This window comes from Psammomys obesus, unplaced genomic scaffold (genome assembly GCF_907164565.1).
Source record: "Psammomys obesus unplaced genomic scaffold, mPsaObe1.curated_primary_1811, whole genome shotgun sequence".
Lineage (NCBI taxonomy): Eukaryota > Metazoa > Chordata > Mammalia > Rodentia > Muridae > Psammomys > Psammomys obesus.
In genome coordinates, this window is record NW_026586662.1 from 4,164,740 (window position 1) to 4,191,104 (window position 26,365).

The following is a 26,365-nucleotide window of genomic DNA, read 5'->3' on the forward strand; positions in this document are numbered from 1 at the left end:
GAATGGTTCACATGGTCTGAAAGGGGAGAAAAAAAGAAAAGAGAACACTGCAGGCAGAATACCTGCCTGAAAACACCTATGGTTGTTTTTTTGTTTGTTTGTTTGTTTGCTATTAGCACACTGCCTTACATGACAAAAAGTGACCGAGAAGGTTTAACTAACACCAAGGACTACGGCATGGGAACAGCAGTTTGGATCATGCAGGTACATTCAAATTAAAAACAATTTCCCCAGCAGTAATTAGGGAGTAGGGGACCTGGCTATCGCAGAAGGTTCAACAACACAACCTCACCGGCTTTAAAGCTGGAGAAAGAGTTATGACCCACAAGCAAAAGGAACACTCTTCTTTCAATACTATGCTTTTAGCCTACAGAAATCATGTGCTAGCCTGCACTCCTAGAGAATTATAGGAAAATAAATTTTCATTGGATTGAGCTCCTAAATTTGTGTTTTATTAAGCTACTAAACTTGCCGTGGTGTGTTCAGGCAGCAGTCGGGAACTTGTATGAATATCTCTAACCTAGAGCAAGGCTACCCCTTAAGGGTGAAAGAGCGAAACTACAGAGGCCCGAAGCAAGAGTCATCAGAACAGTCAGGAGAAAGGACCACATCTGACCCCAATGAGCAAATCCAAAGAAAACAGCGATGGACGAGGCTGATAGGGCCAGCCCTTTTGTCTCTGGAGAAACAACACTCTGTTCTAAACCCCACCCCGACGTTTTGTCCTGAGAAGCCTAATAGGAGCCAACTTGGAGCATCTAAGGACAGCCAGAGTAAGAGTGACACTGATGAGTACTCCTTGATATCATCTCCTCTCAGTTGCTATCCAACGTCCACAGAATCTGTGCACTGAACCAGGTCATCCTCAAAGTCCTCAGTCAACCCCTAAAACCACATGCAGACAAGGAGACAGCAGCTAGCCCCCGAGACAGTGAAACAAAAACGACGGCCTTTCACTCTCCCAGGTTGGTACACGAAAATCAAAACTCAAGACAGAGGTCACGTGCCCTTTAAGCACCTGATGGGATGTACCTTGCATTCATGATTTTTCCATTAACTAAAGAGCTGTTAATGACAGGTGTTAATACACGTATTGTTGTCCATCAAATACTCACTTGGTACAACCTTTCTGGCTATTAGGAAGCAACATTTTTTTTAGAAAAGACAGTATTCTTTAATCTTGTGAAGGACAGGAATACAGCCTGGGTAAAGGGGAGAAAAGACTTAACGCAAAGCGCAAAGTAAGAAAGCCAGCAGTTTGCCCTGAAGTTTCGCTGGCTGTGTTGTCAGGAGATACGAACAGCGGTTGATTCTCTCACACACGCTAAATCATTACAGTTTAAGAAAAGCCCAAGATAAGAAGGTAAGTATAGCTTCAATTCTGAAGGTGATCAGGCTGCCAATTAAGAAGGAACTCACGGGACTTTACAAATGCTTTAACATCTGTTCTTTGAATTAACTGTCAAACTAAATTATGCTATACTTGAAATTGCACTACTTATGGAAATCTGCCAGATACCTCCGTTCTTCCAGAATCTGGAACTCACAGCGCATGAAGGAAATCTTAGAAGCGGCCCGCGTCTGACAACACTCTTGATGGCAGGGATGGCCTGCACGGGTACTTTCACTTTTTAAAATGCTCCAGCGTGATTTCTCTTTACAGATCAGTTTACGCTCTAACTTATGGTGTCATCTGGGAGGAAAATGATGTTTCATTCAATCTATGCCTTCTGTAAGATGAGATATGGTAGGTGCTCTGTACTTATTTAAGCAATTTATTCTTTACACTGTCCCAGCGAAGAACTATGTGCCAACTAAACAGTAATACCAATATTTGCACTTCAACTAAAACTACCCAAATTCATAGTTACACAATATTTCTGGAGCACTATATTAATAAAACCAGGGAGGAAGCATGAAAGTATGAGACAAAAACAGTAGATTAAATGTACTCTGAATAGCTCCAGTATTCAATTGATTCTCAATAATCTGTGTTCAAAAGTTTTATCATGAAGAAATGAGTGTTATAAAATAATGGCAGATATAAATTATGGTATTTCGTTTGGGTTAAATTCTGTATGTATATTTACAACAATTAAAAAAAATCATAGAATAAGAAAGTCTACCCACAGGGGGTTTCCCCCATTTAATCTGGAAATAATATTTTAACAATCATATGTACAGTATTAGGCGGAATAACGTAACAACTGCTGTAACTCTAGTGTGACCTGAGGGGGAAGCATGCTTCCGTTCCGTTACTGACAGACAGTGAACTTTTAGTGACAGTTTATTTCATCATTCTGCTGAGGCTTGAAGTCCTGAAAATTTTAGCTAAATAGTCAGCAACAGTGTCAAAACTACTTTCAAATAACGGAATAGCACACCCACTAAATATTTTTGAACAAAATTAGGCTATGCACTGATGTTCATAATATGTAGGAAACAAAACATACAATACACAGCACAGTCTCAAAGTTACAAAAGTGACGTGATACAAATAAACACTTAGGCATATGGGGGAGAGTGGAAAAGTTAATTCAATGGTGCTTTGTGTATCTAATGGTTCACTGCAGGGTTTTCTGGTTTTCTAGATGTAGGATCTTTTATATCTCAGGAGTAACTGATGTATTGGCTTTTTAAAAAGAAATATTAAAAATAGTTCACTGAGGTCAGTGTCCATCCTACAGGTAGGAGTCTTGAGTCCTTTGCAGTATTTTGGATTTGAAAAATCTTAGCTATCTTAAGTTGACTTAATTACAAAGTGCTTTGTAAGTTTACTTCAGGAATGATTTTTATATATGATTGATTTTATTTTAATTAATCATGTTAAGTGTTCAAAACAAATCTAGACATATGTTTAATGGATGAACTTCCTAAAACTTTAATAATTTTTTCCCTTAAGTGATTTACATACAAAAAAATTTTCCTCCAACGTAAAATGTGTGCTTCATAGTCTGCTAAAAAGAATGAGATAGTAACGTTTAATGTATCAACTTGGACATTTACAGCAGTTTTAAAAGAACAAATATGCCTTAAGTAAACACTATAATATGTTTTCTAAAACAGCTTGAAACATTCTATAATTCTGTTGCCTTTCAATGATGCGTTGCTATTTTCCACAAATTTTTTTTTGAGCCAACAACCTGAAGAGTGTTAAGTTTTGATTTAGTGAACTGAAAACTTAAGCTCTTTCAAGGGGATACATATAAAAAATAAATATTTGAGAACCTTTAGCTGTCAAAGCAAAAACACTGGCAGAGAGGCTGGATGAATCCAGCTCTGTGTTTACTATGTCGCTATTATTTGGCAGTGTGCTGGGGACTCTGCATACATTATCACATGCTCCATTAGGTATGACCATCCCTGTTTTCCAGATAAAGAAACCAAGCTGTAATATAAAATACCTCAGGAGAAGACACCATGTTAACTAATAGTTTATAACCCTAATCCAATTAGATAAAGCTGATTTCCCCAATACCATTGCATTTCTCAGAGAGAAGAGCTGGATGTGAAAACTATTTCTAAGATTGAGAATACAAGTCCGACTGCACTGAAGTTATGTAATTTAACTGGCAAGAGGGGCTGGGGAAACCATGGCTCTGCAGCAAGCCCAGACAAGCGGTTTCAGCACTGGTCTGGGATGGGCTGGAGCCTGGCTGCATGAATGCTCTGGAAACTGGCCTTCACCTCCCAGGAACAGGCTGTGGTTTACTTATACCAGTCGCTCATCAAGTCTCAGTTAGCCCCATACCCAGGGTCCCAAAGAACTGGGCAAGAAGCCAACCCCCAGGAAGGAGTCAGTGTCAGAATGAAGGCAAGGGCGAACTGATGACTTGTTCCAATCCATAGCATGTGACTCATGGGAAAGTTAGAGTTAAACCTCCACTGCCTAGTGTATCTGTTTCTGAGAATTTCCAGATCAGTTACTATTAACTAATGCTTTATATGTGCTTGACGGTAGCATTCCATCAATGCACGTTGTCACAACCTTGCAACATTTATTAAATACTTGCATTTTTCTATGAATGGCTGATTTATCTAGATACCTATTGGTCTATTTTACTAGGTGCCCAGGAAATCTTTACTCATTCTGCAAATTATAGAATATTCTCTATGAAGTCTTCTGATACCTCATCTCTGTTTAGACTGTATAGCTGACAAACTTCATCCTAGTAAATCACATTTAGGTAATTGTGTTTAAGGTGTCTCTCAACTAAACTGACAGTTCTCTATGATGATTTACATACAGCGAACACCTTTCATAGGAACATCTGAAGAGAACTTATAAAAATACTGAAATTCTGTTAGTATGTAGATTTTCTTATATTCTGTTGACATTTTCAGGGGTATAATTATATCATGGTGATATAATGTAACTATTTTTAAAGCATTCACTTATTCCCATAGCACTTCTTATTTTCAACAAAGTATAGACTATTTCTAAATCTTATTTCTAATACTCCTTTATGTTTATTTAAGACGATATTTCATTCTTCTTCTTTTTCCCAATAAATTATAATTCTAATTTTAGGAAGACGGTCAAATTGACACTAAATGCAAGTCTAACTGTATACATTCCACATCATCTATGAGAATGAAAAAATAACCTCTCTCTTCCCTCTCTCTCCTGCCCCCGCCACACACAGATACGCATGCTCATGCACACAGTTAAAATTTCTGAAAGAGATGTAAGGCAGAGAAAGCATCCCTGGGGAACCGAACTCAGCACTGCTCAGAGCCTCTGAATCATACTCCTGGGCAGCCTCCTCTCCACTCAAAGTTGCATGCCAGAGATTTGTTCATTTACCTTTAACAGCCATTTAGAATTCTAGAAGAAAAAAAAAAAAAAAGGCACTACTTGCTATGTTTCCTAAAACACCATCAGGAATTTGCAACATAAAACTTGTACTTTCTTTAAACCTCCTAAAATGAAGTTGACTGCAGACACCAGCTATCTTTAAGTAAAATGACATCTGTTTATCTTTAAGACCAAGACTAACCCAAGCTGCGGCCATATGGTGCTGCCAGAGCTCAGCCAAGGAACGGACTTCAAGGTGACTTATAAGCCCAGAACAATTCAAATGGTCTCTCAGATAATTACATGTTAAAGACATGTAACAAAACAATGCTAGAAGCTCATACACAAGGATGTGTGTGGGTAACGGTAGGAGGAGGCGAGACACTTCTTTTGTTAGTTGGGAGGAGTGAGAAGAACACAACAGTTATATGATGGATTCTCAGAGGCATTCACATGTGGTGTTAGACTGTATCCACTTTTCTTGAGCTGTTAAGAGGCCACGTACAGTTTTGTCCTTTGACATCTGCGGAGTTCATGCCATCTCCTTCATGACAGTTTAGGATGAAGAGAGGATGAGCTGACTCCCCTGAAATACCAGCCCAGGCACATAGCATCATCCAACATCAATACCCTGCTCCCATTAATGCAAGCATGACCGATAAAGGTTACACAAAAGAAAAGGTGGCAGAGCAGAGAAGGGAGCGCAAACCTGAGATAAAGGACGTCAGAGGTGAAGAGTTTCCTGCCTCCTCCAGCTGGAGCCTCAGGCTCTGTCAGTCCATTACCGAAAAAAACAGCTTGATCTACAAATTGACAATCCCCTCAACTCTACTCACAATTAATGCAAATAAAACTATGACTAGTGAAACTAAAGTCCAGACACACGAGTGTGAGGCCTTCAATGACAAAGAAGCAGGTGGCATAGAAGGCCCAGTTCTGCTCCAGAAAAGTCACAACTGAGAAACAAACATCAACACAGCCTTCCAAAACACCACCACCACAACAAATTCTTACCTCTGCAAGATTTCTGCCTCAATTTCTCGATAATGAGGGGGGGAAAAAACTAAAAAAGGGAGCACTGCATCGCCTTGTTACGTATACTCCTATTTCATATTTAATGTTTATTTTGAATGATTTGTACATTCCTTCCAAACATAAGTGAAAGCTTTGAAGGACAATAAAATACTGCTAAGATCCTCCACGCTATAACTGAAATTATTCAGCCAGGGAGCATCTGAACATTGGGAAACACCAGCTGAATAGCAACGTCAAGATCAAGCCCTCCACACCCATAACTCACAACACTGATACATGGTCTCAGGTCAGACATCTATGTCTTTGAAGAACTGAGCAGGAAGCGGGTGGGCTGTCCAAGCTTTTCCTGCCAGCAGTATGGATGTTTGTTGTGATTTGAAAAACTTGGGTCATCTGTAAGTGCTTGAAACACACAACATAAAATTTTAGCTCCTGTAAACACAGTGAAACAACACTAAAAATACTTCATACTTGTGCTTATTAAAATGGATCAGGTTTGACAAAACAACCTTATATTATTTGATCATTTTATAATCCTTGTAAAGTTACCTTGCTGCTTAAACAAAACGAAAGCAAAGAATATTCAGCTAAAAAAAATATGTAAAAGGTTGGCCTTTCTGTCAATAAAACTTATATCAGATATACTTAAGTAACTGAAATGCCATCACAAGATTAAATCCAGTGTTCGGAACCTAATAACCATGCTGACAAATATTTAATAGAAATATTTTCAACTTGAAAGGAAGCTATGGTATCTTTTCCTTTTTATAAAGGACAGATTTTTTTTCAGCAATTCAGTTATCTAAAACTACAGGGCCACAGTTAAAATCTGCTACCTTCTTGCAGTGTGATTTTTTGGTCAAGTTGTAAACCCTTTCTATATGCAATCATTCCACCTGTGGAGATGACAGAAGTTCCTTTTGCATAGTATTGCTTTGGGTTGCGGCTTTAACAATACTGAAAATGACATAATCTGGGTAAAGAGCTTAAAGTCTAATGGGTGACAGTTCAACCAATATTGGCTATGTGTCCTTCACTGCATTTTAACTCATATGGTTTCCATCTTCCTTAAACAGACTACTGGCAAATCAGTAACTCGTGGTTTAATAGAGAAATAAAGAAACACAGCTTTTTTAAGAAAAAAAAAGAAAAAAAAAAAAGAAAAACTGTACTCTTTGCCTTGGGGTTTTCAAAACATGAGGTTTGTAAGATCAAACAGTTAAACATTCTCAGGCCCTCTTCTCAGGGCATGGTGTCCCTCTGTGAGGCTTTCTGGAAGCTGCACCCTGTGGACCTTGTTGTCCAGGGATAAACGGCAATAACAAAATAGAGACGCATAAGGGCATAAGGACCTCAGCTTCTACATGTCAATGAAAACACTTTTGCATGGTGCCATCTTCCGATTAGGTCCTGAATACAAACAATGGATATTAGGCTGTCTACAGACAAGGGTATTAAAAGAAACGGCAGTAGAATTCGTGTCGATAAAATGTGAAGATGAACAAAAATCAGGCTAAATGACTGGCCTTCTCAGGGAAGCCCTTTGCTTATGGTCTATTTCAGAGGCGTGTTCTGTTTGATGGGTGAGTTTAACAATGTTTGAAAGCACTGTCTCCAGTCTCCCAGATTAGTTATTACAGTGGCACTGACTCTATACTTGTGGATTCTGATGCAGGTTATGGAAATCCAGAAGCTGGAACCACGAGAAACGTGCAGGAATATCAAGCAAACATGTATCTCTATATGACTGTATCTGCTGCTTAGACATCTCATTTGCATATCTCCCTGTGTACCCTGGCATGTCCATTTAAAAAAAAAAAAAAAGCATCGTTGTCACTTAGACTAACACTAACCCTGGTAAACGAACACAAAGTGTAGCTGCTAACACAGATTCTAAGTTTTTGATACAAGCCACGTCTTTCCATGCAGCCATACTAATGAATGTTTCTTCTCAGCATCGCTCAGACTTTTTCTTATCCCATGATTTCGTTTCAGCAAAACATGGTGTAATATTGTTCCTTTAACAATATACCCGAACAAACCCAAACTAGACTTTGAAGTTAAACGAACGTGAAAACACAGTTAGGGAAAGAGCTGGTTGCTTGTTTCAAGTCTGACCAACCAGAGAGCCTGGGCTGTTTCATGGGCACCAATCCTAACAAACATTTGATGTTCTCCTTGTCCTGGAAAACTTTTATCTTCTCTTTGACAACATAGCCTTTGCCGGAATGTCAGCACTTCAAATGGCCAGTTCACCAACATGTTTCAAGGTGACCATGTTAATGTGATTACAGAACTCTTTTACAAAACAAAAAAAGTGTGTAATGAACTTTTAGCATTCTGAAGCGATCATTTACACAATTATAAAAAGAAAAATCTATGAATCGCTTTAAAAATAACATAATATGATATCAAAATAACACACCATGAATGTAAAGTCTACTGCAGTCCATACAAGATTCTTTCCTGAAGCTTTTCATCACGACCTTCCCACACAGTTCTGAAATGTACCACTGAAGTACCACACACTCTACCTTATTTTTCTTTTGTCTTTATGCCTTGAGATAGGACTTGCAGCGTGGCACAGGCTGCCCTCAGCATTACTCCACAGTCTCTTGACGGATTTAAAGCAGGTGCTACCACACCCAGTTCATCATCTAATGTTAATAATGAAAACAGTTAAATACTGTAAGATGAATTATAATGTAAAAAAATGCATGTGGCCTTATACCACTATTTTTTTTTTCTTTTTTGATACAAGGTCTCTCTGTAGCCCAGGCTAACTTAGAACTCTTGATCCTTCTGGGTGCTAAAGTTATGAGATTACAAGCATGTTCCACTACATCCGGCAGAGAATTTCTTCCTCTTTTTGAGATAGGGTCTCATGGGGCCCAAGCTTGCCTCCAACTCACTATGCACAGAGGGATGACCTTGAACTCCTTCACCTCCCAGCTGATGAGCTTTACAGGTGCGTGCTACCACACGCAGATGAGAAATTCTCTTCTGGATATTCCCTGCTTTTGGATACATTTGGGGGAAACCAAATCTTTTACCTACCATATCAGAGGGGGAAAAATGCATATATCTCAACTGGTATTTAAAATTTAGAATAAAAAAAAATGGTGTGTGAAAAAAATACAAAGCAAAAACGTTTTAGATACTATTATGGCCCTCCCATCCAAAAGGGGCCACTGGATTACTAAAACACCGCATGTGTCAAAGCACAAGGAACTCTGTGACCATCCTAGCAAGACAGAAGATATTCCAAAGAGACATATTTCTTCTCTTGTCTTCTTGGAGTGACTATCAAAACCATTGACATAATGGTCCCCAAGTAAGTAGAATCACCCCAGAAAAGCATATGCTAAGATAAGAAAAAGGCTAAGGCCTGACACCAGCCAGAGTAGGAACCTGTCCTCCAGGAAGAGATTTTACAGTTCAGACAATTTATAACTCCTTTTCAGGACAGACCAGAGCTGAGACAACGATGAAGCAGCGACGGACTGAACTATGTCCTGATCAGGCCAGATCGCTTAGCTATACCTACCTGTGACTTCTATTTAAACCCAGACCTCAAGTCAGCAACCTGAAGGTGACCTTGGAGGTCACTGTTCCTCTTTATCTATTCTGCCAGATGCAGCCACAATGACTGAATTTCCTCTCTTCTGCTTTTCACTATTTCTTGCCTCTTTAACTGACAAGGGGCTTAGATTAGCATCGGAAGATTTCCAGAGCCGAGGCTTTTACCCTAAAAGCCACAGTAACGTGCTTTCATTCATAACTTACATGCACTTGACTGCAAAATGAACAAAATAGGTTTGAGAACACGAAACATGAAAATGTGGTCTCATTTTTAGATTAAACGTGTAAAGGAGAAGGAAACAACATCACGTAATATCCAAAGAGGTTATTTCACATGTGTCCATGCTAAGTATATACAATGTCCCAGCAAAATTCTATGTTGAAACCTAATCCTCAAAGGGTAAACACTATAGCTATGTGAAATTATTATTTTTTTCTGGTATTTTCGAAAAGAGTTCAACAAACATTGATGTTAATTTTAATACAGGTGTTAATTTTTCTTGTCTTTATTTAAAGATGTCACTGCCTTCTGGGCCTCCATTGTTCCTGAAGAGAAGCCGGGCATCATTTGTCTGCAGGCTAAAGGTAAATTAATTTTCTGTAGTTAATTCTGATAAGCACTTAATTCAATATGGCCCATATTCATAATTTAAAGTCTTATTCAAAATGCAGGGTCCTGAAAAAGAAAACAATAAGAGAACACTTTAAGAAGCAGAAGTTATGAGGGCCCGGTGGTTAAGAACCCTGACTGCTCTTCCAGAGGAAGTAGGTTCAATTCCTGGCACCCACACTGCAGCTCATAACTGTCTGTAACTCTAAGATCTGACAACCTCACACAGACACACACGCAGGCAGAACACCATGCACATAAATAAAAATAAATAAATTATTTTAAAAATATAGAAGTCACATGCCCAGGACATCTTTGTCTTCTCTGGGTCCTTATTATTATTATTATTATTATTATTTTAATTTTTATCTGCTCTGTAACTATTGTAAAAGCACAGCTTAGTGGAAGAATAGTGTATGCAAGGTCCTGGGTTCAATCCTTATCCTCAGCAAGTGAGCATGTGTGTGCGCACACACAAATACACACACATACACAGAGAGAGAATGAGAGAAAGAGAGTTCACATTCTTTCAAGGAGAAAAGAATAACTTTATATTTTAGTAGAATTCTAAAATGTGGGGTCTCTATCAACACAGGGAGGATCCGACAATAAAACAGAGCACCTAAACACAAAGCTGACTATTCCTCTCCCCAACTCCTAGGCTTCCCAACACCACTGTAAACTCAGCTATTTAATGCAGAAACAGATGCCAGCCCAAGAGAATCATCTGTAAGCTCAGAGTAATCACCAAAATGTCTAGGAAGTTTCAGAAGTATTTAAGGAGGAAAAAAAAAAAAAAAAAAACTAAAATAGCTTGTATTATAATGAAAGTTGGCTTAAAACGTTGCAGTAAAATGCAGTCTGCATTAGGCATATTCTTGGCAGACTGTGCCTTAGGCAAGTGCAGAGCTACAACAGTGTTGTATGAACTGAAGGTCATTTCAGGGAGGGGAACTTAAGCTGCATGCACACACCCAAGACACTACTTTCTTGTAGGAATAATACCCCTGTAATATACATTTGACATCACATTCATTGATTTGTAAGCCACTATTTTTCATACGCTTTTGATCTTTCCCACTGTTTTCTTTCTCTGAGGCCATGTGCTACTGAACAAGTTTCTACAGAATAATTTCAGACCCTTGATAACATGATTAAATGCATGTATGAGGAAGTTTGGTGAAAGAATAAACACACTGAAATAGTTAATGATTCTCCACACAGCTTTGAGTTGCCATGATAGAACAATGTGGTCTGTCCTTTCAGCAATTATTAAAAAAAAAAATTAAAAAAAAATAGCCTCATAAAAAGAGAAAGCAGCTACTAATAGATTTATATTTTTTGCAAGCACTGATTTATAATGTTATTTAAAAAGTTAAAAGCCTTTGGCCTCCCCACCCCCCAAGGGAGGAGCAGTCCTGTTAGGCCACAGAGGAGAGCTTTGCAGCCAGTCCTGAAGATACCTGATAAAACAGGATCAGATGAATGGGGAGGAGGTCCCCCCTATCAGTGGACTTGGAAAGGGGCACGGTGGAGATGAGGGAGGGAGGGAAGGACTGGGAGAGAATGAGGGAGTGGGACATGTCTGGGATACAGAGTTAATAAAATGTAACTGATAAGAAAAAAATTTAAAAAAAAAATAAAAAGTTAAAGGCATAATAAATCAAATGAATATATTTTATCCTCATTTTGTACATAAATATTAGCTACTATATACACAATATTAGACCAAAAAAAGTACGTTTTCATTTAAACACACAGGAAATATTGATGCTCTGAAACTATTAAGGATCACTTAGTTTCCATTACAACAAACAAGTTATTCAGTGATTACCAAGGAATGTGCTATTAAATATATGGTTGTGAAAGAGCAGACGGTCATTTCCAGAGTAAGAATTTACTGCAAATAATTCTTTCCACATCACATTTCAAAGAAGTGACCACTGAGCACAGATCTAACATTTGTATTATTGGTCATGTGTCTCAGGTTCTTGGACATTAAGAGACCAAAATGTGATTTACAGGAAATTGCTAATTAGTTCTGCGTTTATCACCCTGGACCTTTCACTTAACTGTGGGAGGTGGCATCTTCCAAAAGCAGCTTCAGGAGATAAATGCAACCCTATACACATACATGAATCCTGGTTTGAGCTGACTGTTCCAGTTTGGAAAATGAAGTAAAGCTTCACCATTATTCCATTACCAATCCTTTGTGTCCCCATACCTGCTCGGGCAGATACATAAAAATTCCAGAGCTTCCTGGAAGTGTAAACAGCATTTTCAGTGCCTGGACCATGGGACTGAAGGTAGCAGCAGCTACAGAGTTTCTGCTGCCTTCAGCCCATCCCCCAGACACAGAAGCAGAAACTCTGTAGTCATTGTGCACCTGAGTGTTTCTCAAGTAAAGGAATCGTGGGAGAGAAAGCAGTTGTGTCTGACATGCCAGTAACTAAAGTTTCATGAGAACCAATGCAAGGATAACAAAGCCGTACTTGAAGTGGTTGGCTTACAAATCTCAAAAAGATAAATGTGATGTTAATCTTCCTCCTCCTCTTTGTTGTCATCATCTTCTTCTTTGCGGGGGAAGGGTTTCAAGACAGGGTTTCTCTGTGTAGTCCTGGAACTCACTCTAGAGACCAGGCTGGCCTCAAACTTAGAGATCCACCTGCCTCTGCCTCTGGGTGCTGAGATTAATGGTGTGTGCCATACCACCCAGCTTGATATTGATAGTTAATTTTGAACATTAGCTCCCCGGAAATTAAGAAATACTTGACTATTAGGAAAGCACAGATCAGGTGTATCTGTGATGGTATCTCCAGGTGCAATTAAACCAACACACACACACACACACACACACACACACACACTCACACACAGATTCAGCCCTTAATAGATCATGATATGATGCTAAATATGCATCTCTTCATGCCCAAGAACTCAAGAAAAAAAGACCAACAACAGAAAGAATGTTGGAGAGAGAAAGGTGGTGGGGTCTTGTAGGAATATACAGGCTGTTATTGGTGTGTCCTTGGGGATGGGATAAATCTGGTTTCTTCTTGTGTTCCCCTCTTTTTCTATATTCTGGTTCTCCATGATATGAACTACTCTATTCTACAGCACCCCTGATCCATGGTGGACCTCCCTCCTCTGTCACAGCGGCAAGAAGACAAAGTAATACATGAAGTGCCATGGAGATAATTGCATCACTTTAGTGTCATTTCTTTAACACACACACACACACAAAATCATTAGTAATGAAGAGCTCTAATCTACAAAATTTTAAAATGCTATAGATGGTACAGACACTGACAGTTCCACAGTCCTAAACAGTAGACTTTCAAAGACAAACTGCCCTTCACTGGCTGTGCCTATCTGTTGGTCCCCTAAGCACACACAAGCATAACAGAGACTTCCATCCTCACAGGCAACATGGAAAGCCAGGAGTCTGTCCAAACCTTGGATTTTGGAAAGGGTTTTCAATGAGATTAATATAATAAAGATGGTACAGTCCAATACATTACTAACACAATGTTTCCTTGACAACAATTAAATAGCATTTTCCCCAATCTTCAGTTACAGTTACAACTAGGTGGGTAAGAGAAATCATACCAAATGAACCTATAAGTCCTTAGGAAATTTCTTCAAACAATGCAACTCACGGTCTTTTTTTCATTACTATTAATTATTATTATTTACAATTTATTCACTTTGTATCCTGGTTGTAGACCCTTCCCTCCTAGGCCTACCCTCCTTCCCTATCCCTCTTCCCCAGTCCACTGGTAGAGGAAGTAATCCTCCCTGACTGTCTGACCCTGGTCTATCAGGTCCCATCATGACTACCTGGATCCTCTTTCTCTGTAGGCTGGCTAGGTAGCCCCACCAGGGAAAAGTGATCAAGGAGCAGGCAACCGAGTCCATGTCAGAGACTGTCTCTGTTTCCCTTACTAAGGCACCCATATGGAGACTGAGCTCTCCATGGGCCAGATCTGAGCAGGGGGTCCAGGTCCTTTCCATGCATGGTCCTTGTTTAATGCATCAGTCTCTGCAATCCCCCATGGGCCCAGATTTTTTACTTTGTTGGTCTCCTTCTGTGGCTCCTGTCCCCTCTGAGTCCTATATCCCCCTTCTTCCATAAGACTCCAGGATTCTGTCCAAAGTTTGGCTATGAGTCTCTGCATCTGTTTCAATCCCCTTCCGGGCAGTCTTTTAGAAGACATCTGTGGTAGGCTCCTATCATATTCCTTCTCTTCTACTGCCATCAGTGCCTATCATTTCAAACAGGGCTTTTTAAAAAAGATGTTGACTAAAGGGCAAGTTTTAATTAAGCTCAGTCTTACGAGGATTTATTTTAAAATGTATGCATTTTTCCTTCATTTTATATTTTGAGTATAATGTCTCTCTTAGTTATGTGTTGCACTGATTCTGTTTAAGATTCAGGAAATTGCTCTCTAACAGCATCAATTAACCTACAATTAGCTACGATATGTCATAGAAAATTAGCAGCATAGACAGAGTCACGTATCCACCCTCTCAATAATGCCTCTTTGAGAAAACCACCAGCAAAGAGTTAAACTCACGTGGTCATTATGATAAAAGGTGATGTAGGGAGACTCATCCCACCTTAATACATACAGCACTCCCACCAACAGATCAATTTTTGAAAATGAGTCTCAGATGGTGTTTTCATACTGTTTTAAATACCATCTTCCATCAACTATAGAAGGAGGGATTACCTGTATCCAACCTTATTCCTTAATTTCCATCAGTACCACCAGAGACTTCTATTTCTCACCTACTAGGGTACAAAAAGTTCTCATAAGCACAAACTACTCCTCATTAATGCCTAATCTGCCTATGGTAAGAGACGAACTATGAATTTTCTACGATGATTTGCATGTTTGCTAAGGCTAGAAAAACTGTCAAGAAAGGTGGGGGGGAAAAGGCAGGTCTAGAGAGACAAGAAGGCAGGAAAAACGGACAGAAAAGCAAGAGAAAAGATGAGGTTCTCAGAAAAGCCCAACAGATACCTGTGTGGCATTTTTCTATGGCAGAATGCAGCCGATACCTGTGCTGCTATGGCTCCCAAGACTCACTCAAACACTGGTCAATCTGGGCTCTATTTTAGTGAACTATGCAGGTCTTGCTGAAACAAATATTGCATTTAATTTATTAAGTTATTAGCTGCCCACATAATTAAACATTCCATCATATTCAACATTCCACAATATTTTATCAACATAGGTGCAGTACATATTTTAATGTACTTGAACTCTTTTATTGGATTTACTGCATGAAAGGTGGTTTTAATAAAATATATAGGATTATGTGATGTTAGAATATTAGTCACAAAATACATTCAAGATGGTCTGCTATGAACACTTAGGTTAGAAACCTATGCCCAGTAAAGCATGTGGTTAAAAAAAATATTGAGGAGGTATAAATTTAGAGGTAGAGTGCTAAGGCAGAAGAGTGTTAAGAAATAAGACGAGATGAAAGACAACAATACACTCCAGTTTCTTTAACTGCTGATTAAAAGTATTCATATGGAAAGTGAAGAGTATCAGAACAAAGGAGAAAAAAAAATGATTTAAGGACAATAAAGTTGAAACCAGCTCTGGGACGATAAAGACTCCACGGGCCTCTTTTGAAGTGTGTATTTTATTCTATCGAAACCATCAGTTGGGAACTTAAAATTGATCCAGGACAGAAATGCAGGGGTGAAAGTATAGACGGTTCAGACTGGGGTTTGGAAGTGTGAGTCAGGCAGAGCATTCGTGAAGTGAGTCTCTCTCCTCTCCGGAGCGTCTAGGAAGGAAGCCACGTCACCAGGCCCCTGTGGCAAGCACCTCTGCCTACTGAGCCATGCCGTTACTGTTTTCAACTAGTAATTCTGATAAAGACAAGTTGATGTCTTGTGCCATCTGGGACATAAAACTATTTTACACAGCTAATATTTGTATCCGATTCTCCTGAAAGACTTAAATTGGAAAAGCACAGCTTTCCAAAATGGATCAAGAAATAAAATCAAGCCTACCTATTTTGCTTTTGCTTTTTTTTCTGGTGGGTTTTTTTTTTTTTTCTTTTCCAAAACAGGGTTTCAGTGTGTAGACTTGGCTGTCCTGGACTCACTTTGTAGACCAGGCTGGCCTCGAACTCAGAAATCCACCTGCCACTGCCTCCCTGAGTGCTTACAGTGCTGAGGGGTTACAGTCATGCACGACCACGGCGGTTATGTCTACCTTGTTTCAAAGAGAGTCAAATGTTCAACATTTCTCAATCAAATCCAGTTTCTCAGAAATTGCTGCAAATTAAAATATCATCTGGAATACTGGCATTAATACTGAAAAATCAAAATAATAATAAACCATTTGGTTTCTGTTTATAGCCTTCATTTGTGACTGTTTGTTTGTTTGGGTTGTCTGCAATCAGTACTGATTTCAGTGTTTAAAATTTAACAGAGACTTCATTAGCAGTAATTAATCTCAGTTTTAAACTTAACCGTGTTTCTGGTGAGCACAAGCTCACTTATGAAATAAGATGATGGCCCTTACAAACATGCATGGACTAATTTGAGCTATAAATTGAATTAAACTCAAGTACCAAACTAAAATGATCTTCCAAGATTACGGACATGACTGCCTAGCGGGCGGCATGACAACCTGAGAAAACGGGCTGTGTCTTCAAGAAGCACAGCCAGCCTAAACAAGAAGTATGCATGCAAGGCGGACAGCCCATGCCTACCATATCCTGGAGAATTTACCATGCTGCTTCTTTTTTGTCTAACATGTTGTGCATGGTGGTCAACAGGATTGGTTGGCCAGATCAGATAAATGCATCCTCCAGTGTCTATCATTCACTTACTGTAGTCTGAAAACTTCTTATTTATTTTGTTCCGTGTATATGAGTGTTTTGTCCACACAGACGTATCGCACCACATGGCATGCCTGCTGTTCCCTGAGGTCAGAAGAAGGCAGGATCCTGGAATTAAGAGCTATGGACCGTTGTGAGCAATCATGTGTGTGCCTGAAACCAAAATCAAGTCTTCTGTGAGAGCAGCAAGTGATCTTCAGTGTTAAGCCAACTCTCTAGTTTATTCGCAAATATTTTAAATGAAGTCTTACGTTTAATATATAATATGTTACTGTATAATTATTAGAAAAGGTAAGCTATTATTCCATACCAAATAAGGAAGTAAAATCATGACGGTGAATGCTGACTGCCAATTTGACCGGGTTTAGAATCACCTAAGAGATTATCAGGCACACCCAGGAATACATGGGAGGGCATATGCAAGCTGATTGTGGTAAGAAGACCAATGGTGAGCAGCGCTGTCTAATGGGCGATGGCTCCATATGAAGCAAAAAAGAAAAATGAGAAGAGCAGAGCAGCAGCTTTTCCCCTTTCAGTGTTCTGGCCTGCATTACATGGTGATTCTCTTCATCATTCCTTCCTGTTGCCGTGATGTCCTGCCAAAGTACTTGGGATCAAGTAAACCATAAACCAAATGCTCTAAAACAGTGGTTCCCAACTTGCTGGTTGCAACTCCTTTGGGGGTCACATCTGAGATATTTACATTATGATTCATGACAGTAGCAAAGTTACAGTTATGAAATGGCAATGAAATAATTTTATGGTTGTGGGTCACCACACGATGAGAAACTGTATTAAAGGGGCACAGCATGAAGAAGGTTGAGAGCCTCTCTCTAATACCAGGAACCAAAATAAAGCTCTTCTATTTCTATTCAGCATTTTGTTCATAACAGCAAGGAAGCTATCGTATTCCGATATATATTATTTTTTTTTAAATTTTCTTTAAGGATACAACTAGATTTTTAAGAATTATAGCACTTGGTGAAAATACAACTCTTTCAGTATTAAAGAAACTACTTAAAGGTACCAATTCATAAAAGTCACTGTATCTAATAAAGGAATGACTTTCTTCAGATAACGGATTTCACCAGCCTGTGAAACTTCAATGGTCAATACAGGCATACAAATGTCTTCCTTAGACTCACTAGAGAAAGCGAAGAAGAAAAGTACCCTGAGTTTATTTTAAAAAAACAAACAAACAAACAGAAAGCTCTGTCAATAGGTCACAATGCAGAAAGGGGAAGCACAGCAGCACATAATGTCAGTGTCCACTTGACAGTTTACAAACACGAACCACCACAAATTTTTGTTCAGTGGAGTACTGATGTGAAAAGTCGGCAGTTCACTTTCCAGTTTTTCTAACATCAAGGGTACCGCTAACCTTAAATAACTTGCCAAGAGTGATGCTGGGGCAAAAGCAATTCATTTAAGTCATTTACCGAGTTTGGCTTACTGTCCTCCATGGCCCTTGGCACCTGGCTCACAGAAGGGAGCGAGGAGGGCCCTCTCTTAAACTCAGAAAGCTTGACTCCTATAAGTTCTACTCAGCAACGTATTACAAAGGCCATAAACTAGGATCAAAAATGGCTTCATTCCAAGGATGCACAGATGGTTCAGCGAATGCAGACTGATCAAAATAATACACCATGGACATAAAACCAAGCACATTCATCACAGATGCGGGAAAAAGCCTTTGACAAAATCTAACATGCCTTTAGCATAAAACCCCAAAAGATTCTAAGAATAAAAGAAGTACGCCCAATATAATAAAGGCTTTTTACAATAGTTCCACAGTCAACACTGTTCTAAACTGGAGAGACACAGGAAGTTATTTGTGTTTCCTTAGAAAATTCTCACCTTGGTGGCTGTTATTTTCTTTTAGGCATTACAGCTTTCTGAGTTCATTTCAGACTTATTGGGGGACTACAAGAGGAAGGCAGATCTGAGAGATATTAAAACTTTGACTCTGTGAGCTAGCAGGGAAGGGGAGAAGGCAGTGGAGATGGAAAGTTAAGGAGGTTGCGAGCGAGGATTCAAACCAAGAAAATGGCATTCTTTGCTAAACAAACAGCATCTTAGGAGTAAGCCCATTTCTAACCACAGCAACCCCTCCTTATCCACACAGAATGTTCTAAGTCTTCTAGTGAATGCCTAAAATCACAAATAGTACCAAGTCATAATATGCTATCTTCCCTCTATGTGAAAAACTTTGACAAAGCTTGACTCAAAGACTGTCTACAATGAGATTTACAATAACATTTTAATCATGAGGTGAAATGATTACAGCAATATCCTATAATAAAATCCCCCAGCATGACTACTACTAAGCTTTGAGGGCATTATTATAAGATTATACATTATATTACATTATACAATTATTATTATTATTATTATTATTATTATTATTATTATTATTACATTTTAGTAGAACAGCAGAAACCATAGACCAGAGGGAGCAATGGGCTTCACCTCTCTGCTCACTGAAACAGTAATCAATGTACTTTCAATCTTTACTCACATGCTGACCACTTTTTTCAATGACATTCTCCTATTAGTGAAGCCACACCTCAATTAATAAACCTAGTGTGCATTTTCTTTTACTCCTAGACCCTCCACCAACCATTTCACTCCCTGTCTCAGACCTTTCCCATGAGCTAAATATTTCTTTCAAATTCATCCTTCTACTCTCTAAAATCCACCTTTCTTGCCAACCTCACCTCTAAGTTATTGGTTTGAAGACCCTCAAACCTCTCGATTAGATTACATAGATAAGTTTTTTAATGAATCTCTCAGCCTACCCTTTTGAACTAGGAAATCCATCTGTCAGTCCCCTAATTAACTACTCTTCTGTTATATGTCACTGCCTTAAATATCAGCAAGCATTATTTTTTTACTACAATTTCCTATTTGTCAATTATGCATATTATAGAAAACTTGGAATTTATAGCAAGGAGAATCAGCTCAGCTACATGATTTCTTCCATATAAATGCAAATTGTGTAATAATATTGAATTTAAAATTCTTTGGCTTCTAATTCCTACTTGTCAATTCTTACCTGGTTCTACAGCCTTTCATAAGATACACTAACCATACCAAAACCATGCTTATCCCTAGAACGACATCTCCTTCTATCCAGATTGAATTCACCTTCATTTCTAGGATCATGTTTACCCTCAGGCAACATTAGCTACCACATAACAATTATTTAGTCAAAGATTTTACAATCCCACAGTCCTCTGGTTGACTGTGTCATATCATATTCCAGACTAGATCATAGTTTATCATCTTTAATAAATTCCAAGTGTCTAAAGCAAAGTGACTTCTCACTTCAAATGCCCATATAAGGCATTACCTTAATTACTGAATAAAAAACACAGGAATGAATTATCACTCGAAAAATGGTCAGTGCGACCATCGGATGGATTTCAAACAAAGATACAAGAAACCTAACTGGCCCCACTGTTTCAGGCAATCAGAGTCTTGCATATGCAATTCACAGCTGCAAAGAAAGATTATCTTTGGAGGGTTTCACAAAGAGGAAGGGGAAAATGATGTTTTGAAAACATAAAGAGCAGAATGTGATAAGGGATGGGAGGTAGGAGACAAAGAAGTAAAAGGTTCACAAAAAGCTTCAGTAATTAAGTGTTCACACTGAGAGAAGGTGGTGCATGTAAGCAGACAGACACCTGCGTTCGTTATTCCCTGTTCTCACTGTTCCCTGTTTATATCCTTCCACATAAATTACTCCATATTTTGTATCATCGTGAAAATTAAAAAGGAAAATTAATTTTACGTCTGAAGCTCAACAGTGGTTCCAAGAACAGCCAGGCAAACTACTAAAAATGGTCTCTCCCCCCAACATATAGAATGAGGGCAGGGAAGGTAGGTGATGGAGCCTCAGCACACAGAAGACAGAGAGGGAGAAATGGGCCAGAGTAAAACAGGGCCTTCACTCCAGATATTCATGAGCAGACTGGTCCACAGAACAAACCAGGGAAGATCTGGATTTGAACGCTGTCAAGTGGCCACAAGAGCTACTCACAGAAAGCACTCAACAGGCTCCAGGCACAAAACTTCTCTTTACAAAGCCTAGTTCATTCAGACCCTCAAAGCTGACTGCCTCCATCTTTTAGCAGAGGCCCGTTTCCCTCGACTGCTAACACATGACATATCGCTAATAAACACTTTTTTTTCTTGAGATGACAAAGTTGTAGGAAACTGCTCATCAAAGTGGCATCCTAATGAGCCTTAATTGATCAACATGATAGATCTATTTACCACAGCAGCAAAAACTCAAAATCATTTAGGATCTGTCCTCTCTTTCATACTAACATGCCTAAAATATAGTATTTATATATTTGGTAGTAATGGGTTCATAAGGGAAAAAATTAACAAATCAGCCTTTCTAACATGAAACAATAAGAAAAGCAGAATTCCTTGTTAAAAGCTATGAAACTTTCCTTTTACACAATGATCCACACAGGCTCTATAAAAATCCTCTCAAACTATCAGACTGATCACCTCACAAAATGTGTACGTGCGCGCGCACACACACACACACACACACACATATGCGACTTCTCAGTTCTTAGTCTTAGCAAGACCGCACAGAAAGGATAAAACAATGGTATGGAAAGTTACCATCCTCTCCAATTGGACTCTCTATGCAGAGTTATTGCTTCCATGTGTTTAAAAAAAAGAAGAAGAAAAAAGAAAAAAAAGGAGTCTTTAAGCCAACCACAATCCCTAAAACTTTTGGCGCTCTTATTGAGTATTGAATCCAGAAGGGGGGAAAATTTTTTTTTATTATTATCACACAATTATATCAGAGTCAAAGCCTTGTCATTATGGGAATATGCCGGAAGCTAACAATAAAGGCTGGTTTTTAAAATGTTTACAGGAATCATGCTATGTATCTGAAGCTGTGAAATGCCTCAAACTATTTAGTCTTAATATTTAAATATGTAATTACTGTGCTGGACACCAGATCCTCAAATACATAATAGAAATTAATTTGAAAGAAGTTAAAATGGACAAAGTTAATGTTTTGGGTTTTTTTTTTTTTTTGTACAGTAAACATACTATCTTTTATCTGTGGTTGGTTACACAAAGCTGAGAAACACAAATACAATATAACACTCATTTTCTGAAAACAGTGAAGTCATGGCTCCATAACACAAAGAGGAGGTCAACTAATAAGCTAAAATCTACTGTCTTTGCACTTTTTCACACACCAGGGTTTGAATTTAGGATCTCAAAGACTCCAAGTTTCAGTGTGTGTCAAATGAAAGCAGAGGGCAAAAAGTTCCTGAACCCCAAACTGAGAACAGATGGGAATGTAAGATTAGATGGGGAAAGACAGCGACATTTTGGAGGTTGGACCACAATATCTCTCCCAGAGGGGGCCAAATATACCAGACCTCAGCTTGCTCTGCCTCCCACCTAACTCCCAAATTAAATCCAATGTTCTTGATTAAATATTTCTCCTTAATTTTTATCAGCTTTTTCATACATAGAAATTTTAAAAGAGAGTATTAACAATTGTTTGGATGATTTCTATACAGCCAACATAAGGCAGTCATTTCTCTGGTTAATTTAGCATTATATCACAATAAGGCTATTCATAATAATGTTCATAATAATATCAGGGGCTATATTAGGAAGAAGCAAAAGTTATGAAAAGATTGAATATGCGGAGTCTAAATGTCTTGTCTTGAATGAAGAGCCATATGCTGTAAATTAAAGTTATGCAAATAAGTTGTGACTATATTTTGTGTTCATTCTTCTCATTTTTATCTGTATAACTAAAAATAATCTTTCCATAGTAATGCCAGCAACACTGTACTGTCAAGGTGTTGTTCTGTCAGATATTTAATTTCTGTAGCCAACTCTGATGCTTCTGTTTAATAAAAATCAATTAAAACACTTAAAAAGCTCTTTGGTGTGGTGCTAAATTCTCAGTGTTTTCTTTTTTTTAATTTTGACTATGGTTGACAGTGAAAATATAAATAAAACATTTTCAGATTTCCATGAGTTTTCATATTTTTGTGTATTTAAAAACAGGAATTTTACTATTTTGTAATTATTCTCCTAACCAATTTAAAAAATTAATCATGGGTGTATTAAAAGCTGCTGTGTATGTTCCACATGTCAGGATATGTGATAAGGTTTCAGTTTTAAATTTCATACAAAAACTTAAGATTCTTTCACACAACAAGAACCAGATTATTTCAGTAAGGTGTGATGAAGTCTCAGAGTTTAGTCTCACAAAGTCAAGCTTCTTTTCCCCAACAATGAAAACTTTTTTCCTTGGACCTTTCCTTTTTCTCCTGTCCAGAAAGTTGACTTTTAATACCTTGACCCTATTTTATCTTTTCTAACATTACAAGGTTCAGACATCAAAAAGAAATGTGGAAGCATGAATCACTCCAAGTGAAGAGAGCAGCTATAACTCACTTCAGTGACTTCATTTAAAACAACCGATGGCCCAGTAACCTGATCCAGGTTTCTCTGACAGAGCGCCTGCCTCATTTAGCTAGACGCGTGCATAAAACAACTGCTGAAGCCACTTCGACTTATTCTTAAACACTACCACTGAAAAAGGGAAAAGCCCACATCTCTAGCTTCTGGTTTTTTTCATCTAAAAGGCAAACACACTCATAAGATTTATTTAAATTAATTTTCTGTATTCTATGTTTATACAAATAAAACTAATTAAGGCAAAGCAAAGTTCTAATTACCCAAAACGTTAAATGCAAATCCCTTACAAACTGTACAGTGATTAGCTAATCCACCTTGTAATCCACTAGTTGAATGATTTCTCTATAGAAACAGACAATTTTATAATGAACTTGGAATTTCTATGCTCTGGTTGGGGCTCCTGGACTCTCAGATGGGATTGCATATGTGTTCCCTGAGTACTGACTTAAAATTCCTGGACAAGTTCTGGCTCTCTCCTGTCTTTATAAACCCGTCGGTCATAGCACTTTAGAAACAAACACACGTCTGATAAAAACGGTACCACTGACACTATAAAGTTTCAGGTGTCTGTGAACACCTAAGGAACCATAGTCAATCAAGGTGCCTTGCTTTGGCGAGTCCATGCTATGGTACAAATATGATTACACAATGAGTAAGCACTCTGTCAACTTTTACCACCATAAATCATCTCATAGTTCCTGGGCCTGACTGTGACACACTCCTTTGTGATTTTTTGGTGCTGGCAAGCTGCGATGGCAGTGTTTAAACTCCTAACCCAGTGTTTCAGAAATGAGGATTTGCTAATGTAGTCTTGGGGCTGGAGAGTCATTTTTCCATAAACATGAGTCCACATAGAATTCAAAATCAAGAGACACCAGATTAGATCATCTTTCCGAGCCCATTCCAGTTTGAAAACTGCATTACACTCTACGGCAGCGAAAAAACAGAGATCACATTTTAAAAGTAAGCTCGGAGGAAGAAACACGAGTTCCAAGTCAAACTACCTTCTACTGGTTGTCCTTGTATAATCATATGCAAATATATGCAAATGTGAGCTAATTCTCCAACAGTAGCCCAAACAGGGCGGGGGCTACTGAAGTTCCTATTTGCAGCACTTCCCTTTGTCTGCTCCCAGGGCCTTCAGCATAGGACACAGTTATCCAGAGTCAGAAAATCAGGCTTCTTTTGCCAGGTCTGCCTCGGGCTTGAAATAACATCTTAGCATTATGGTGATTATTCCTTCCGTCTCATTTTAAAAAGAACTGGTACATCAGGCTACTCAATAATTAGCGTAGAGTAAAAGGCAAAGCAAGTATTCACAACACTTAAATGTTATTAAGGAAACAGAAAAACAAAACTGACAAAACTCAAATATTCACTTTTCTCAACCTAGTCAGTGCCTACAGATGACAGAACGGTTTAATTTTAATTGAATGTAATTATCATTTAGATTTAGTTTTAAAATATATTCTTTAAATCTGTTTCACAGTATTATTAAAAAGGTGTAATTTTACTAACTAGCACATAAGCTATTTTATTGGAAAAAGTCATTTGCTGGTTAAAATTTTAAAATTTAACTTACAGCATTATTCTTTCACTTTAACTTCTATGAAACTATTAACCCCACACTTTGCATTCTCCACAAAGACATATCTTAATAATTAAAGAATTATAATATCAGAAATGAGAAGAAATGCATTTATAAATTATAAAGATATTTTGAGTTTAAAATGCATGCAATTTGTATTTTACTTAATCTTTAAATTTATGAAATAAAAAATATGATTCCTTCACACTATACATATTTATAATACATATATGAATAAAAAGTTTTAAGTAAAATCTTCTCCACAAAAAGAAGTATATGGGATTTTTTACCCCTGTTAGACAGTATCCTAAGTGAACATTTTTAAAATGAAAGTGTTTAACTCATATCTCAAATACTTCAGTAACAGCCTACAAACTGGCTACTCATTAAACTGATACTTTCTGAAATTAGCTGCTCTGACAGGTTTAAAGGTGAGTACGATACATTTCTGAGATGAATTTCATAACCAACCTAGTTCATACCACCATTACGTTTTATTGCAAGGAGATGACTAGTTTGATGTGTAAAAGAGTACCAAACACAAGTTATTTTATTAAATTCATCCCAAAGTTTTTTTTTTTTTCCATAAAGGATTTTTTCCACTTTGATTGACTTAAATTTCCTTTTTTTTTTTTTTTTGAGATATAATTACACCATTAGCTGAACAACAGTACAGTCTCAATGGGAAAGGTACGTTTCCCAAAAGTTGGTACTTTGGTATTCTTCAGGAAGCCATGTTCCCTTCTGAACAGACACGTACCACCACGCAAATGTTAAAACCGGCACTGCATTACTCTACCTGAACTGTGGAGCTGATCTCGGACGCAAAGCCGCCTGTCAAGGGGGCCTCGTGGCTGATGAGCAGTCTCCCCGTTTTGGTCACAGACTGAAAAAGAAGAGGGGAACCTCGTATTGAAAACAATACATATTTTCAGCATATGACAGCATTTTAATTCACTAATAAAAATAAACTGCTTTGTTTTTATTATAAATTCCATATATAAAAATCAGTAAGCTGATTTTATGTTTAGTAAGTTAACAAATGCCTTTCAACTGGGTGAATTTTTATACTGTCAAGAAATTTTAGCAGAGCTTATAATCTTAGCATGAAAGAAAAAGGAGATTTACAACTCCGTGTAGTATATAATTTAAAACGCATGCCTATTTTATAGGACATTTTTTGTTATAAGTGAATTACTGCTTTGTATGTCCATATCTTGGTCTGATTTTTCCATCTTTTTACTGTAAGACTCCAAATGTTTTTTGGAAGGGGGTACATGACATGTGAGCACATACAACAATACCCTTAAACACTGATTGTGGAAAACGAAAACCCAGAAGCAGCATGAAAACACCATTGTGAAGGAAAACCAGTACATCCTTGGGAGACTTGGCAGTAACA

At 38.1% G+C, this 26,365-nt stretch overlaps 1 protein-coding gene across 3 annotated transcripts in view; it reads right to left on the reverse strand.

Annotated features, from left to right (window-relative positions):
• The window catches only part of Bckdhb (branched chain keto acid dehydrogenase E1 subunit beta), a 163,930-nt gene that overhangs the window by 23,929 nt on the left and 113,636 nt on the right, over positions 1–26,365 (reverse strand). For all 3 annotated transcript variants that reach the window (XM_055602547.1, XM_055602548.1, XM_055602549.1), the window contains exon 9: positions 25,763–25,849. In XM_055602547.1, coding sequence (XP_055458522.1) covers positions 25,763–25,849 — 87 coding nt within the window. The remainder of the gene's footprint in view (positions 1–25,762; positions 25,850–26,365) is intronic.